This window comes from Ahaetulla prasina, chromosome 1 (genome assembly GCF_028640845.1).
Source record: "Ahaetulla prasina isolate Xishuangbanna chromosome 1, ASM2864084v1, whole genome shotgun sequence".
Classification (NCBI taxonomy): domain Eukaryota; kingdom Metazoa; phylum Chordata; class Lepidosauria; order Squamata; family Colubridae; genus Ahaetulla; species Ahaetulla prasina.
The window spans coordinates 279,031,253-279,043,794 of record NC_080539.1 but is presented as its reverse complement, the minus strand read 5'-3'; the positions used below and the strand labels follow the sequence as shown (position 1 = coordinate 279,043,794).

The window sequence follows — 12,542 nt, the reverse complement described above, 5'->3', positions numbered from 1 at the left end:
AAGTTGAATATCTCCAGAGAAAATTTCTGATAAATCACTAGAATTTCCAGGAAATCAAAGTACCAATCAATTCAAGGGTCATCTATTTTTTGGTAAGAATACATACAGTAGGTGTAGTGTCACTAGACAAGAAACAACAAGAAGGTTTAATTGCATGAGTCATTTTTCTCTTTGTACCTATGATATATGCAGGCCTAGAAATAATTACTTAGCAAGTTTTAAAGCTAGCTTATTGTATAATTGCTTTGGTTTTTGAGCCTGCTATCTATATTGCAATAATATTAATTATCAGAAGAGAACATATACTTCTAGTCAGACATTTTCTGAAGGAAAGTTGAGCTGTGACATGCTGAAGAATATCTTTGGCAGACAGGCAACTGTCTGAATTGTGATTCAATCACTGATAAATCTTTCATATACCTACCTATCTCCAGCTATTGTGCTATCTACAACCCGTGTTTTTTTTAAAAAATAGAAAAAATAGAAAAAGCCAGTCACTTTGAACCTTGATGAAGATTTGAATGCTTAGGAAGGTATTATACATCAGCCAATTGTCTATGAAGTAAATAGGGACTACTGATAGCAACTAGCTTTAGAAGTAACAATGAAGATAGGGAAGATATGGTGGATAGCCTTAAGAAAGCCTAAAAGAGAGTTAGTGGTAATCCGCAAAGTAATGTCATCCCATGTTTAGAATGCTTGAGACAATCTAAATGTACTTTCAGTGGAGAGTTTTCAAGTAGAAAAAAATTCCTTAAAACAAATGAATGTAAAAAGAATGAAAACAATGACTGCTAGGAAATAGTTTTCATTATTTAGGAATCAAACAGTAGAATGTTAATACAAGTTTTTTCTTTACAAAGTCAAATTTGTAATAATATTGTTTCTGTTTTGTTAATTGTATTAAAAGTGTGATGTCTGAAGATATATAATCTAAGAAAGGTAAAAATAAAAGCATGTCACAAGTACAATATTTTTGGAGAAAGTAAAAATTTATTATTTTTAAACTTAATGAAAAACAAGAGTTCATAGCAAGCAGAAATAGAGAAATGCTTATCCATGGAACAGAGCAAAATATTTTATCAAAACACTCTTCTTGGCTATGCATTATATACTATGATACATGTGCACCGTGGCACATGCCTTCATTGACATACTTCCTACAGTGCATAATCTTTTTCAGATATACAATAACATTATAGAATGAAAAATGGGCAATTAAAACTAGGGGGAATTACTAGAACATTGACTTATTACTTTTCCTTAGTAGTAACTGTATTGCATTTAATTAAAAAATGGATATCTACCTTGCCCTATTTGGTTCAATCCAATATATACAATATTCTTAAATTTTTAGACAGGACACTGCTAGATATGTAGCAGTTAGCACATTAATGAAAGCACATTGTAATCTGATCACAGCTCAACTGGAGACATTCTTGCTTCCTTCTACAGATAATATGGAGCTTGAGTTTATCATGGTAAGAAACTGCAACAAAGAAGATAGACCTGATATATATTTATTTCCAAATACTCCTCCAAATTTCTTACCCACAAGTTTTGAAGTAAAATAATATCAAATATTCTCTGCATGAGAAGATATTATGTATGTTCCATATCTATATTTGACATTAATATTCACTTTCACTACAGCATTTGAAATTTCACATCCTGGTTGGTATAGATGAATGTAATAAACATATATTCACTTCAGTTGCAGTCCTAGTCACTTCCATGGGAACACGCTTCACTGAACTGAATGGAATTTATTTCTCAGAAAACATAGCTTTAAAATGGATTAGGCACACTCATAAAAAACCCTTATCAATAGTGATTAGTCTTGATATGTATGACTCAATCTTCAGAAGCATATGCTTTTGAATACAGATTAAAGGCAAATACAGAGAGAAAACATTTGTCTTTCTTCCCTGCTTCTTCATTTCCTGGAACACCTGGAAGCCATTAATAAAGATAAGCTTCTAGGTTAAATGATTTTTTTTCTGATTGGATAAATGGTCTAATGAAATGTAACATCATTAGATATTCTACTGCAGCATTTTAAAGCATTTTACAGGCGATAAGTACTGGTGGTCTTGACAGGCAACATGTAGCCATAGTTGGCATTCAACAGTGATTGAGATATGGCTTTCTTACTGATAAACAATATTTGACATATTACTTGACAGTTCCGTCCCATTTCTAAAATGTTTTACAGTTGTTTATTAATTTAAAGCCAATTTCTTGCTAGTAATTTTTAGCATCTTCTAGTGTTGTTCAACTATTGTTGTGCCAATAAAACAGTAATGAGACTAGGTGTTAAATTGCTGGATGATGCTAGAAAATATCATAAATTTCTAGGGAGGAAGAGGGCTTAATGTATCTTGATTCTGTATATTGTATCAAAGAAATATGTAGTTAATATCCATATGATAAAATAAGTCCAATTATCTGCAAAATAAAGGATGTAGTAGGAAAAACATTCTTCTAGGACAGAATGTTTCTCTGCTGGAAACATTCACTTGTGATTTAATGTCAAAAATTATAGGCTTTCCCCCATAATTACTGAATTCTGTGGTCAATCACCACCACCATTTTATGTTCTCTGGGAAGGGAAATAGATACTTTTGCTTAGTGAATTTTCTTTCTCTGTAGAGTGCTTTACTTGTGGATGATCCTTTGCTGAAGTGAGTTAGTTAGAAAGACTAGATTTCTTTCTCTTTTTTAACTTCAGGAAAACACTTACCTAGTCATTGACATCTTCATGAGGTCTTCCGGTAAGAGCCAACAGAGAGCTATTCATGTTGAGCTGTGTATAACAATATGTAGAAATAATTAATATTATTGAATTTCTTACATTACTTCATATATTCATGATTTTGTTAAGACTTCAAAATCAAAATATTCAAAACAATTTTTTGCCTAACAAATTTTGCCTGTAATTTTTTCCTTTTTTTTTCTAACAATTTTTTGGGGAGAAAATGTTTCTCAATCAAATTTATGTGGGAAAAATATTTAAAAAGTTTAAGGGAAAAACTACATTTGATTACCTTATTTCATTATTTGTTTCAAAGATGTTGCTCTTTTTCTCTAAAAGTCCTTAATGTTACTTATGTACAAAAAATTAGATTTTTTTTTTAAAAAAGAAACTTGATGTTCTCAAACCATTTTAAAAACCCCAGTTTGACAGCTACAATAATAAATGCATCATAAATTGCATGCACTTAGATTAGTAACCGTAGGAAACTTCAGTTTTTAATCCTGGCTAATATCACAGTTTGTCCTGAGCACAGTATATGTGCTTCTTACTCTGTGGTAAGAAATGTAGGCAAAAAACTCAACAACTCAAAATTCAATCTGTTATTTAGGCATAAGGGAAATAGGTATAAGGAGTCCAAGCTATCTTGGACTGTTTAAATAACGGACAAAGCTTTGCTATTGTCAAATTTCTTTCTGATTTTAAAACTATTTGTTTTCCCTGGCCCATGCTGGAGAAGCTGACAAGTAAAGATATGGGTCTCAGCTCTATTTATTTATTTATTTATCTTTATTATTTTATTAGTAATTTTTGCACAACAGTTTAATTGCTAGGATTCCTAGAGAAGAACAGGATATTTCAAAAGGGCATAGGAATTAAATATGAGCAAGATTTCAAACAGAATTTTTTTAAAAAGGTGAGAAGGGATCTTAAAGTTTTCCAATCACTTTCTACAAAGAGAGGACTAGAAAAGAGGCAGATAATGATATATCTATTTTGGAAGAAAGCTTTCTTGGGTTATTATTTCAACATTTTGGTAAGGGATCATAACAAACTTAAGGAAAAGCCCATTTTCAAATATTCTGATAAGAGAAACTAGGGGCTGTGAGTTCTAGTCCTGCCTTAGGCATGAAACCAGCTGGGGAACCTTGGACCAGTCATTGTCTCTTAACCTTAGGAAAGAGACAATGGCAAACCACTTCAAAAATCTTCCCAAGAATATTGCAAGGACTGTCCAGGCAGTCACTAGGAGTCAACACTCACACTAAGACACACATACACAAATACAAAAGACAGAACGGTTTTTTTCCCCTTTAATTATGGGCATCAGTAAAAATAGATATTCAATGTAGTTGATAGCACTAATCTGAACTTTAACTAGCAATGCAACTCTAGTATGTCTACTCTGAAGTAAACTGAGTTTCATAGGCTCCAGCTTTGAATTCCAAAATAATCTTTGAATTAAACAAATTTGTTAAGAGCATATATAGCAGTGATGTAAATATCACAAATCTTAAATATTAAATTTATGCTTCATTTGCCCTTACAACATTTGTCAAAGAGTTAATGATTTGTTTTACCAACATCTATCAGAGCTTTTTAAATTTAAAAATAAATATAAAATGTTCTATGAATCAGTCATCATTCATATCTGTTAAGATATCCTAAAATATATTTATTTATGACTTACAGAGCAGCAAAACTATTGAATTGACCCCTTACCTATCTATTTAAATTATTTAGATTATACTATTGATAAACTATTCAGCTTACAGAAAATTAAGTTTAACATGCCTTTCAAGGAAGAATACTACAGACTGAAGTTCAGATATATGTTATACAATGTAGAGTTATAGCAAAAGATTATTTAACTTTTTGGGAAATGAATAAAAATAAAAAAAGAGCCAGTTTTGTCTAGTGGTTAAGGCAGCAGTGGGAGTTCAAATCCCACTTCAGCATGAAAGCCATGGGTGATTTAGAGCTACTCAGTCAGTCAGTCTCTCTCTCTCTCTATCAACTCTAACCCTCTCAAGGCTGTTGTTGTGGGGAAAATAGGGGGAAGAAGATTGTTGGACACATTTGTTGCCTTGAATAAAAATAATAAAAGTGGGATACAAATAAATAAATACATAAATAAAGATTTGCAGATATTTTTCTGCTACTCATCGGTTACTAACTGTAAAATTTGTTATAAAAAAAATACAGTTACAGCAAATAACTGAGATTTCTCTCTGTGTCCAAAGAGTTTCTATCTTTCTAATCAGTTTTCTTTTAAAATAAGAACCAAACTAAATTGCATTGTTAAAACTGCTATCTCCTGCCATCAGTTTAGGAACAGTTAACTTTAAACGTATCTTCAGTGACTGAAGTTATATTTACTATTCTCTCTCCCTCTTTCTCCCTCTCCCTCTCCCTCTCCCTCTTTCTCTCACCGTGTGCATGTACATATACGTTAGCATGTCTTAAAGGTATTCTAGAAATTAAGTCCCTACTGCTGAATCACTCCTGCTGAGATTTCACTCTCACCCAAAACACATAATGGGAATCTTTAATCAGGTCATCACAGAGCTGCCTGCAGCAACTGTTCTAAGCGATGCTTCTTTTATGGCTTTTCTACAACAGGAGGCAAGCAGGAGAATTAATGGGATATTCCGTATAAGTAAGCTTTCCCTGCTTCTAAATTTATGCACACACTATAGGCATTTAATCTAACTGGTCTCTTGGTTCAACCAAACAGTTGCAGTGACATATGGACAGTGAGAAATGTGGAAATAGTCAGCATATATTACCAGCACATGATTAACATGGAAAGTATATTTGATGTTCATGTGGATGCACAATGTATAGCTACCCAAACCATTTTAGTAAGGCATTCTCCATAACTAAATGCCGCCTTGGACTGAAAAAAAATCTGGATTAAATAATTCCAATAAAATTGTAGAGCACAAATAGGCTTGTGTTGGTTCTTGTACTTCTATTTATTTTTAAAATACCCGAAGGCTGCTTCCATGAGTAATCAACTTGCAAGAAAACTGGATCCAGAAATGGCACTAGCTTATCCCCTCATATTTCAGTGTGTTACATATTGTTAAATATTATTGAAGGAATTATAAAAACAAGTTAAGGAAATTCATTTCATTTATTCAATTGATATGGCCACACATCTCAAGTACATGATTCTGTGCAGCTCACAACGTTAAAACAAATGGAAATAGAATAGAATAGAATAGAATAGAATAGAATAGAATAGAATAGAATAGAATAGAATAGAATAGAATAGAATAGAATTTTATTGGCCAAGTGTGATTGGACACACAAGGAATTTGTCTTGGTGCATATGCTCTCAGTGTACATAAAAGAAAAGATACGTTCATCAAGGTACAACATTTACAACACAGTTGATGGTCAGTATATCAATATAAATCATAAGGATTGCCAGCAACAAGTTACAGTCATACAGTCATAAGTGGAAAAAGATTGTTGATGGGAACTATGAGAAGATTAATAGTAGTGCAGATTCAGTAAATAGTTTGACGGTCTTGATGGAATTATTTGTTTAGCAGATTGATGGCCTTCGGGAAAAAACTGTTCTTGTGTCTAGTTGTTCTGGTGTGCGTTTTGAGGGTAGGAGTTGAAACAGTTTATATCCAGGATGCGAGGGGTCTGTAAATATTTTCACAGCCCTCTTCTTGATTCGTGCAGTATACAGGTCCTCAATGGAAGGCAGGTTGGTAGCAATTATTTTTTCTGCAGTTCTAATTATCCTCTGAGGTCTCTGTTTTTCTTGTTGGGTTGCAGAACCGAACCAGACAGTTATAGAGGTGCAAATGACAGACTCAATAATTCCTCTGTAGAACTGAATCAGCAGCTCCTTGGGCAGTTTGAGCTTACTGAGTTGGCGCAGAAAGAACATTCTTTGTTGTCCTTTTTTAATGACAACATCCTTTTTTTGATGTTGGCTGTCCATTTTAGATCTTGCGATATGATAGAACCTAGAAATTTAAAGGTTTCTACTGTTGATACTGTGTTGTCTAGTATTGTGAGAGGTGGAAGTGTGGAAGAGTTTCTCCTAAAGTCTACCACCATTTCTACGGTTTTGAGTGTGTTCAGTTCCAGATTGTTTTGGTTGCACCACAAGGCTAGTCGTTTGACCTCTCGTCTATATGCAGATTCATCATTGTCTCGAATGAGACCAATCACTGTTGTGTCATCTGTATATATGACACAAATATATAAATACTATATATAAATATAGTATTATATTTTATATATATATTATATATACTATATATATTATATATATATATATATTATATATTAATATATTTTATATATATATATAATATATAATATATATTATATATATATATATATATATATATATATATATATATATATATATATATATATATATATATATATATATATATATATATGTCCTTGGCTATTCGGGTTCTCTCCCGCGTAAAATTGGAAGTGTCTTGGCGACATTTCGACGAAGTCTCATTCGTCATCTTCAGGCTTCAGCTTCGTGCTTCTGGGAGCAATTTGTGATTGCAGCTGTTTGATGTAGCACAACCACAAACACGAAGCCAAACAACAGCAATGCAGCTCACCAGCTCAAATCCCCCTGCAACTCAGACTAATCTGAGCACAACCAAGCCCCCACCCAAACAGGACACACCCCCAGCCAATCAGAGCACAAAAAAAACTCATCCAATCAGAGCACAGCCAAGCTCCCACCCAATCAGTTCAAACCCCCACTAGCAGTTAAAAAGGAAGAAACAGCTGCAATCACACGTCGCCAAGGCACTTCCAATTTTACGCGGGAGAAAACCCGAATAACCAAAGACCTACATACAAACACCCATGAAAACCTCAGAAAACAAATATATTATATACTATATATAAATATATTATATACACAAATATATAAATACTAAATTATTTATGGTAATTTAGACCCCTCACATCCTGGACATAAACTGTTTCAACTCTTACCCTCAAAACGATTCTACAGAGCACTGCATACCAGAACAACTAGACACAAGAACAGTTTCTTCCCAAATGCCATCACTCTGCTAAACAAATAATTCCCTCAACACTGTCAAACTATTACTAAAACTGCACTACTATTTATCTTCTCATCGTTCCCATCACCCATCTCCTTCCACTTATGATGGTATAACTGTAACTTTGTTGCTTGTATCCTTACAATTTATATTGATATCGATTGTTTCCTGATTGCTTATTTGTACCTTATGACTATCATTAAGTGTTGTACCTTAGAATTCTTGATGAAGGTATCTTTTCTTTTATGTACACTAAAAGCATATGCACCAAGACAAATTCCTTGTGTGTGCAATCACACTTGGCCAATAAAAAATTCTATTCTGTTCTGTTCTGTTCTGTTCTATTCTATTCTATTCTATTCTATTCTATTCTATTCTATTCTATTCTATTCTATTCTATTCTATTCTATTGAATCATAGCATAACCAAGAAATGGGCTCCATCCCATACTGGAATCCCAGGCTCAAAGTCTTACCGAAGGCTAGCAGGATGGGGGTCAATGTAATCTCAGGAGGCATGATGTTCCAGAGGACAAGGTCCGTGGCAGAAAAGGGTCTTCTTTGGAGCCTCACCATCCAGCATTCTTTGTTTAAATCAATTTTATACTAATTAAGTTAGGGTACATTTGAATCTGAAATGCTCTTACCAAAAGTTTCCTTGTCATGATGATGGTTATGGAATCTGAGCCCTAACAGAACCCATCTAACTCAATTAAATCTTACTTCACAAGAGCAGCAGGAAGAAATAATTTATAATGAATGATATAAGCATATAGGATTATTACTGTTATACAATGTATGGTGATACAACCTGATCTATAACTTTTGTTGATGGCGAAACAACAATGTTGGTAGATTCTGGACCTTGCTGCTTCCGAATTCTTGCATAATGAGCTCTAATTTCTATCTCATGCTTCACAGCTGAAAAAAAACCAGAATTGCATTTCAGGAATGAAATTGATTTCTTTAATTCTGTCTTAAAACATGAACAATTTTAATTTAAGGTTGTTTTATAGAGTTATAACTCCATTTCTTTGTCTCCTGTAAACTTGAGCATTATTCAGAAACCTGACATTTCCAGAAACCAAACCAGATTCAGACATTAGATCAGAAGGAGAAGGGAAACCTCATTATGGGCAGTACTCTTACCCATAAGTATGATGTGCAAACCCATGTTTAAACATTACAAGCAATCTCATAATTATGACACTTTTAATTATGTAGAAGATTGCTAAGAATTTCCAAAGGTCCTTTTAACATTTGAGTAAACTACCTTCTTGGCTCAGAAAGGAATGTCCTGTAGAAACGCAAACAATCATGTCTCTTTCTATTTCTTCCCATGATTGGAGCTGGTGTCCATCAAGTGTATATAGTATCTTTGCAGGCTGTGACATTTTTAGATGAGTTGTACAACTGTCAAGTAGCTGAAATATTAAAACTGCATTACTATTCAGAAGTCTCTTTGACAGTAAATCAGAATGTACAGTTTTCAAACTATCAGCCAAAGCAGAGACACTCCTGCTGTAGAACATTTATACAGAATTAGTTGATTTTTTTTTTTAGCCATAACTTACAACTAACTTAAAACAAATACTTTTGTACCAAATAATTAAGATTATACTTGGACATTATAGTAAACCTGAGGAAAAAATGAGGACTTCTTCCACAAACAAGGATGGAGAAGTATACAGGTAGTTCTTGACTTACGACCACAATTGAGCCCAAAATTTATATTGCTAAATGAAACATTTGTTCAGTGACTTTTGCCCCATTTTATGATTTTTCTTGTTACAGTTCTTAATCGCTGTAGAACATTTATACAGAATTAGTTGATTTTTTTTTTTAGCCATAACTTACAACTAACTTAAAACAAATACTTTTGTACCAAATAATTAAGATTATACTTGGACATTATAGTAAACCTGAGGAAAAAATGAGGACTTCTTCCACAAACAAGGATGGAGAAGTATACAGGTAGTTCTTGACTTACGACCACAATTGAGCCCAAAATTTATATTGCTAAATGAAACATTTGTTCAGTGACTTTTGCCCCATTTTATGATTTTTCTTGTTACAGTTCTTAATCGAATCACTGCAATTTTTAAGTTAGTAACATGGTTGCTAAGTAAGGTACCAGCTGTACGCTGATGACACCCAGCTGTACTTTTCCACACCGGGCCACCCCAATGAAGCTATCGAAGTGCTGTCCCGGTGTTTGGAAGCCGGGAGGAACAGGCTCAAGCTCAATCCTCCAAGACGGGGGGGCGGGGGATGCCGGCATCCCGGTACAGTCAGCTGAGTCCGCGGCTGACTGTCGGGAGCGAGTCATTGGCCCGATGGAGAGGGTGCGCAATTTGGGCGTTCTCCTGGATGAGCGGCTGTCTTTTGAAGACCATTTGGCCGTCTCCAGGAGAGCTTTCCACCAGGTTCGCCTGGTGCGCCAGTTGCGCCTTTCTAGACCGGGATGCCTTGTGCACAGTCACTCACGCCCTTGTGGCGTCTCGTCTGGACTACTGCAATGCTCTCTACATGGGGCTCCCTTGAGGGGCATCCGGAGGCTACAGTTAGTCCAGAATGCAGCTGCGGGTGATTGAGGAGCCCTCGTGGCTCCCAGTGACACCTATCCTGCGCAGGCTGCACTGGCTACCTGTGGCCTTCGGGTGCGCTTCAAGGTGTTGGTGAATGTCTTTAAAGCGCTCCATGGCATAGGGCGGGTTACTTACGGGACCGCCTGCTGCTACGAATACCTCTCACCGACCCGTGCGCTCTCACAGAGGGGCTCCTCAGGGTGCCATCGGCGCGACAGTGTCGTCTGGCGACACCCAGGGAAGGGCCTTCTCTGTGGGGGCTCCGCCCTCTGGAACGAACTCCCCAGGACTTCGTCAACTTCCGGACCTCCGAACCTTTAGCATGAGCTTAAAACCTACTTATTCATCTGCGCTGGACTGGGTTAGTGTTTTTATGGGTTTTAATGGGTTTTAGTTCTAAACTTTAATTGTGGCCAATTTTAATAAGTTTTTTAACTGTATTTTAATTTGTATTTATTTTATTGTATTTTTACTTGGCTGTGAACCGCCCTGAGTCCTTCGGGAGAAGGGCGGTATACAAATTTAAATAATAAATAAATAAATAAATAAATAAATAAATAAATAAATCTGGCTTCCCTATTGATTTTGCTTGTCGGAAGGTTGCAAAAGGTGATTACATGACCCTGGGACATGCAACTGTCGTGAGTCAGTTGCCAAGCATCCAAATGTTGATTATGTGATCATGGGATGCTGCAACAGTCATAACTGTGAAAATTGTCATAAGTCACTTTTTTCAATGCCGTTGTAACTTTGAACGGTCATTAAATGAACTGTTGTAAATTGAAGACTACCTGTAATGAATGGTGTTGGTGTTAACTATTGATGGATAGTTTTCCTTTCTCTTGGCTCCTTCTTTTAAATTTTTCTCTTTAATACTTAATCTTTTGCTTTGCATAAGATTATGCTTTTACTTAAAGGAGCACAATGGCTTGCGTGGTTAGGATGCTGGGTTGGAGGTTAACAAGTCCCTGTTTGAGGTTTGAGTGCTGCGATAGGGATGGAGTGAGCTCTCATTCTTTGCTCCAACTCCTGTCATGGACTGAAATGAGCCCCCAGGTGGGTGTCCCCCAGGCAATGGTGATGTCACTGGCTAATTGTTTATGCGCCTCAATGCTTTTGACACAGGTGCAATGCGATGCTGTTGTTTACATCAAAAAGAAATGAGAATATAAGCATTTATGTAGCTGCATATCAGTGTGTAAATGTGTGCTTGTTTGTTTATTTTGGGATCATGCAGTACTTTGGATTAAAATATAGAAGTGCCAACAATGCTTGTTTGCAAGCCATTAAAGCCACCGTGTCTATTATCAGAATCTCATGCCATGAAATTTATAATGCAAGGAATAACTAACCTGGAATTCTTCACAATCAAAATTAATTTGTTACTCCAAAATCCCTTTAAAATACTGTTTTGTTCATACAATATGATCAAAGGCTGATCAAGTATTTTATATTTTTTTAAATTTCTGTCTTAAGGAGACATTAGATTGTATTCATGTGGGGAGTGTAAGAAATACAGAGAATTATCTAAATTGACAGAGTAATTTCAAGTAAAGTATATAATTAAAGGAACTTATACAACAAGTTGTACAGGTATTCCTTGACTTATGACCATAACTGAGCCCAAAATTTGCTAAGCAAAACAGTTAAGTGAGTTTTGCCCCATTTTACAACCTTTCTTGCCACAGTTGTTAAGTGAATCACTGCAGTTGTTAAGTTAGTATCACAGATGCTAAATGAATCTGGCTTCCCCATTGACTTTGCTTGTCAGAAGGTCGCCAAAGGTGATTACATGACCCTGGAACACTGCAACCATCATAAATACATGCTAGTTGCCAAGCATCCACATTTTGATCACATGACCATGGGGATGCTGCAATGGTTGTAAGTCTGAAAATTAAGTCATAAGTCATGCAAAGGTGCTTTTCAAAAGGCAACTTGGCTTTCTTGTCAAGCAAGTCCATTTGCCTTTTGAAAAGCAACTTTGGGACAACCATGACCTGGATGATTGAGAATCTCCATAGATTTTGTCATATGTCATCTTTTTCAGTGCCATTATAACTTCAGTTGGTCACAAACTGAATGGTTCTAAGTTGAGGACTACCTCTATACAATTGTATAAGGACAG

General features: G+C 35.3%; 1 protein-coding gene across 1 annotated transcript in view; it reads right to left on the bottom strand.

Moving 5' to 3' along the window:
* Positions 1 to 1,101: 1,101 nt before the first annotated feature.
* DCDC1 (doublecortin domain containing 1) overlaps positions 1,102 to 12,542 on the bottom strand; it is a 321,197-nt gene continuing 309,756 nt past the window's right edge. Inside the window, exons 36-39 of the mRNA XM_058160852.1 lie at positions 9,100 to 9,250; positions 8,638 to 8,747; positions 2,744 to 2,806; positions 1,102 to 1,489 (exon numbers count right to left, since the gene is read on the bottom strand). Coding sequence (XP_058016835.1) covers positions 2,744 to 2,806; positions 8,638 to 8,747; positions 9,100 to 9,250 — 324 coding nt within the window. The 3' untranslated portion in view covers positions 1,102 to 1,489. The remainder of the gene's footprint in view (positions 1,490 to 2,743; positions 2,807 to 8,637; positions 8,748 to 9,099; positions 9,251 to 12,542) is intronic.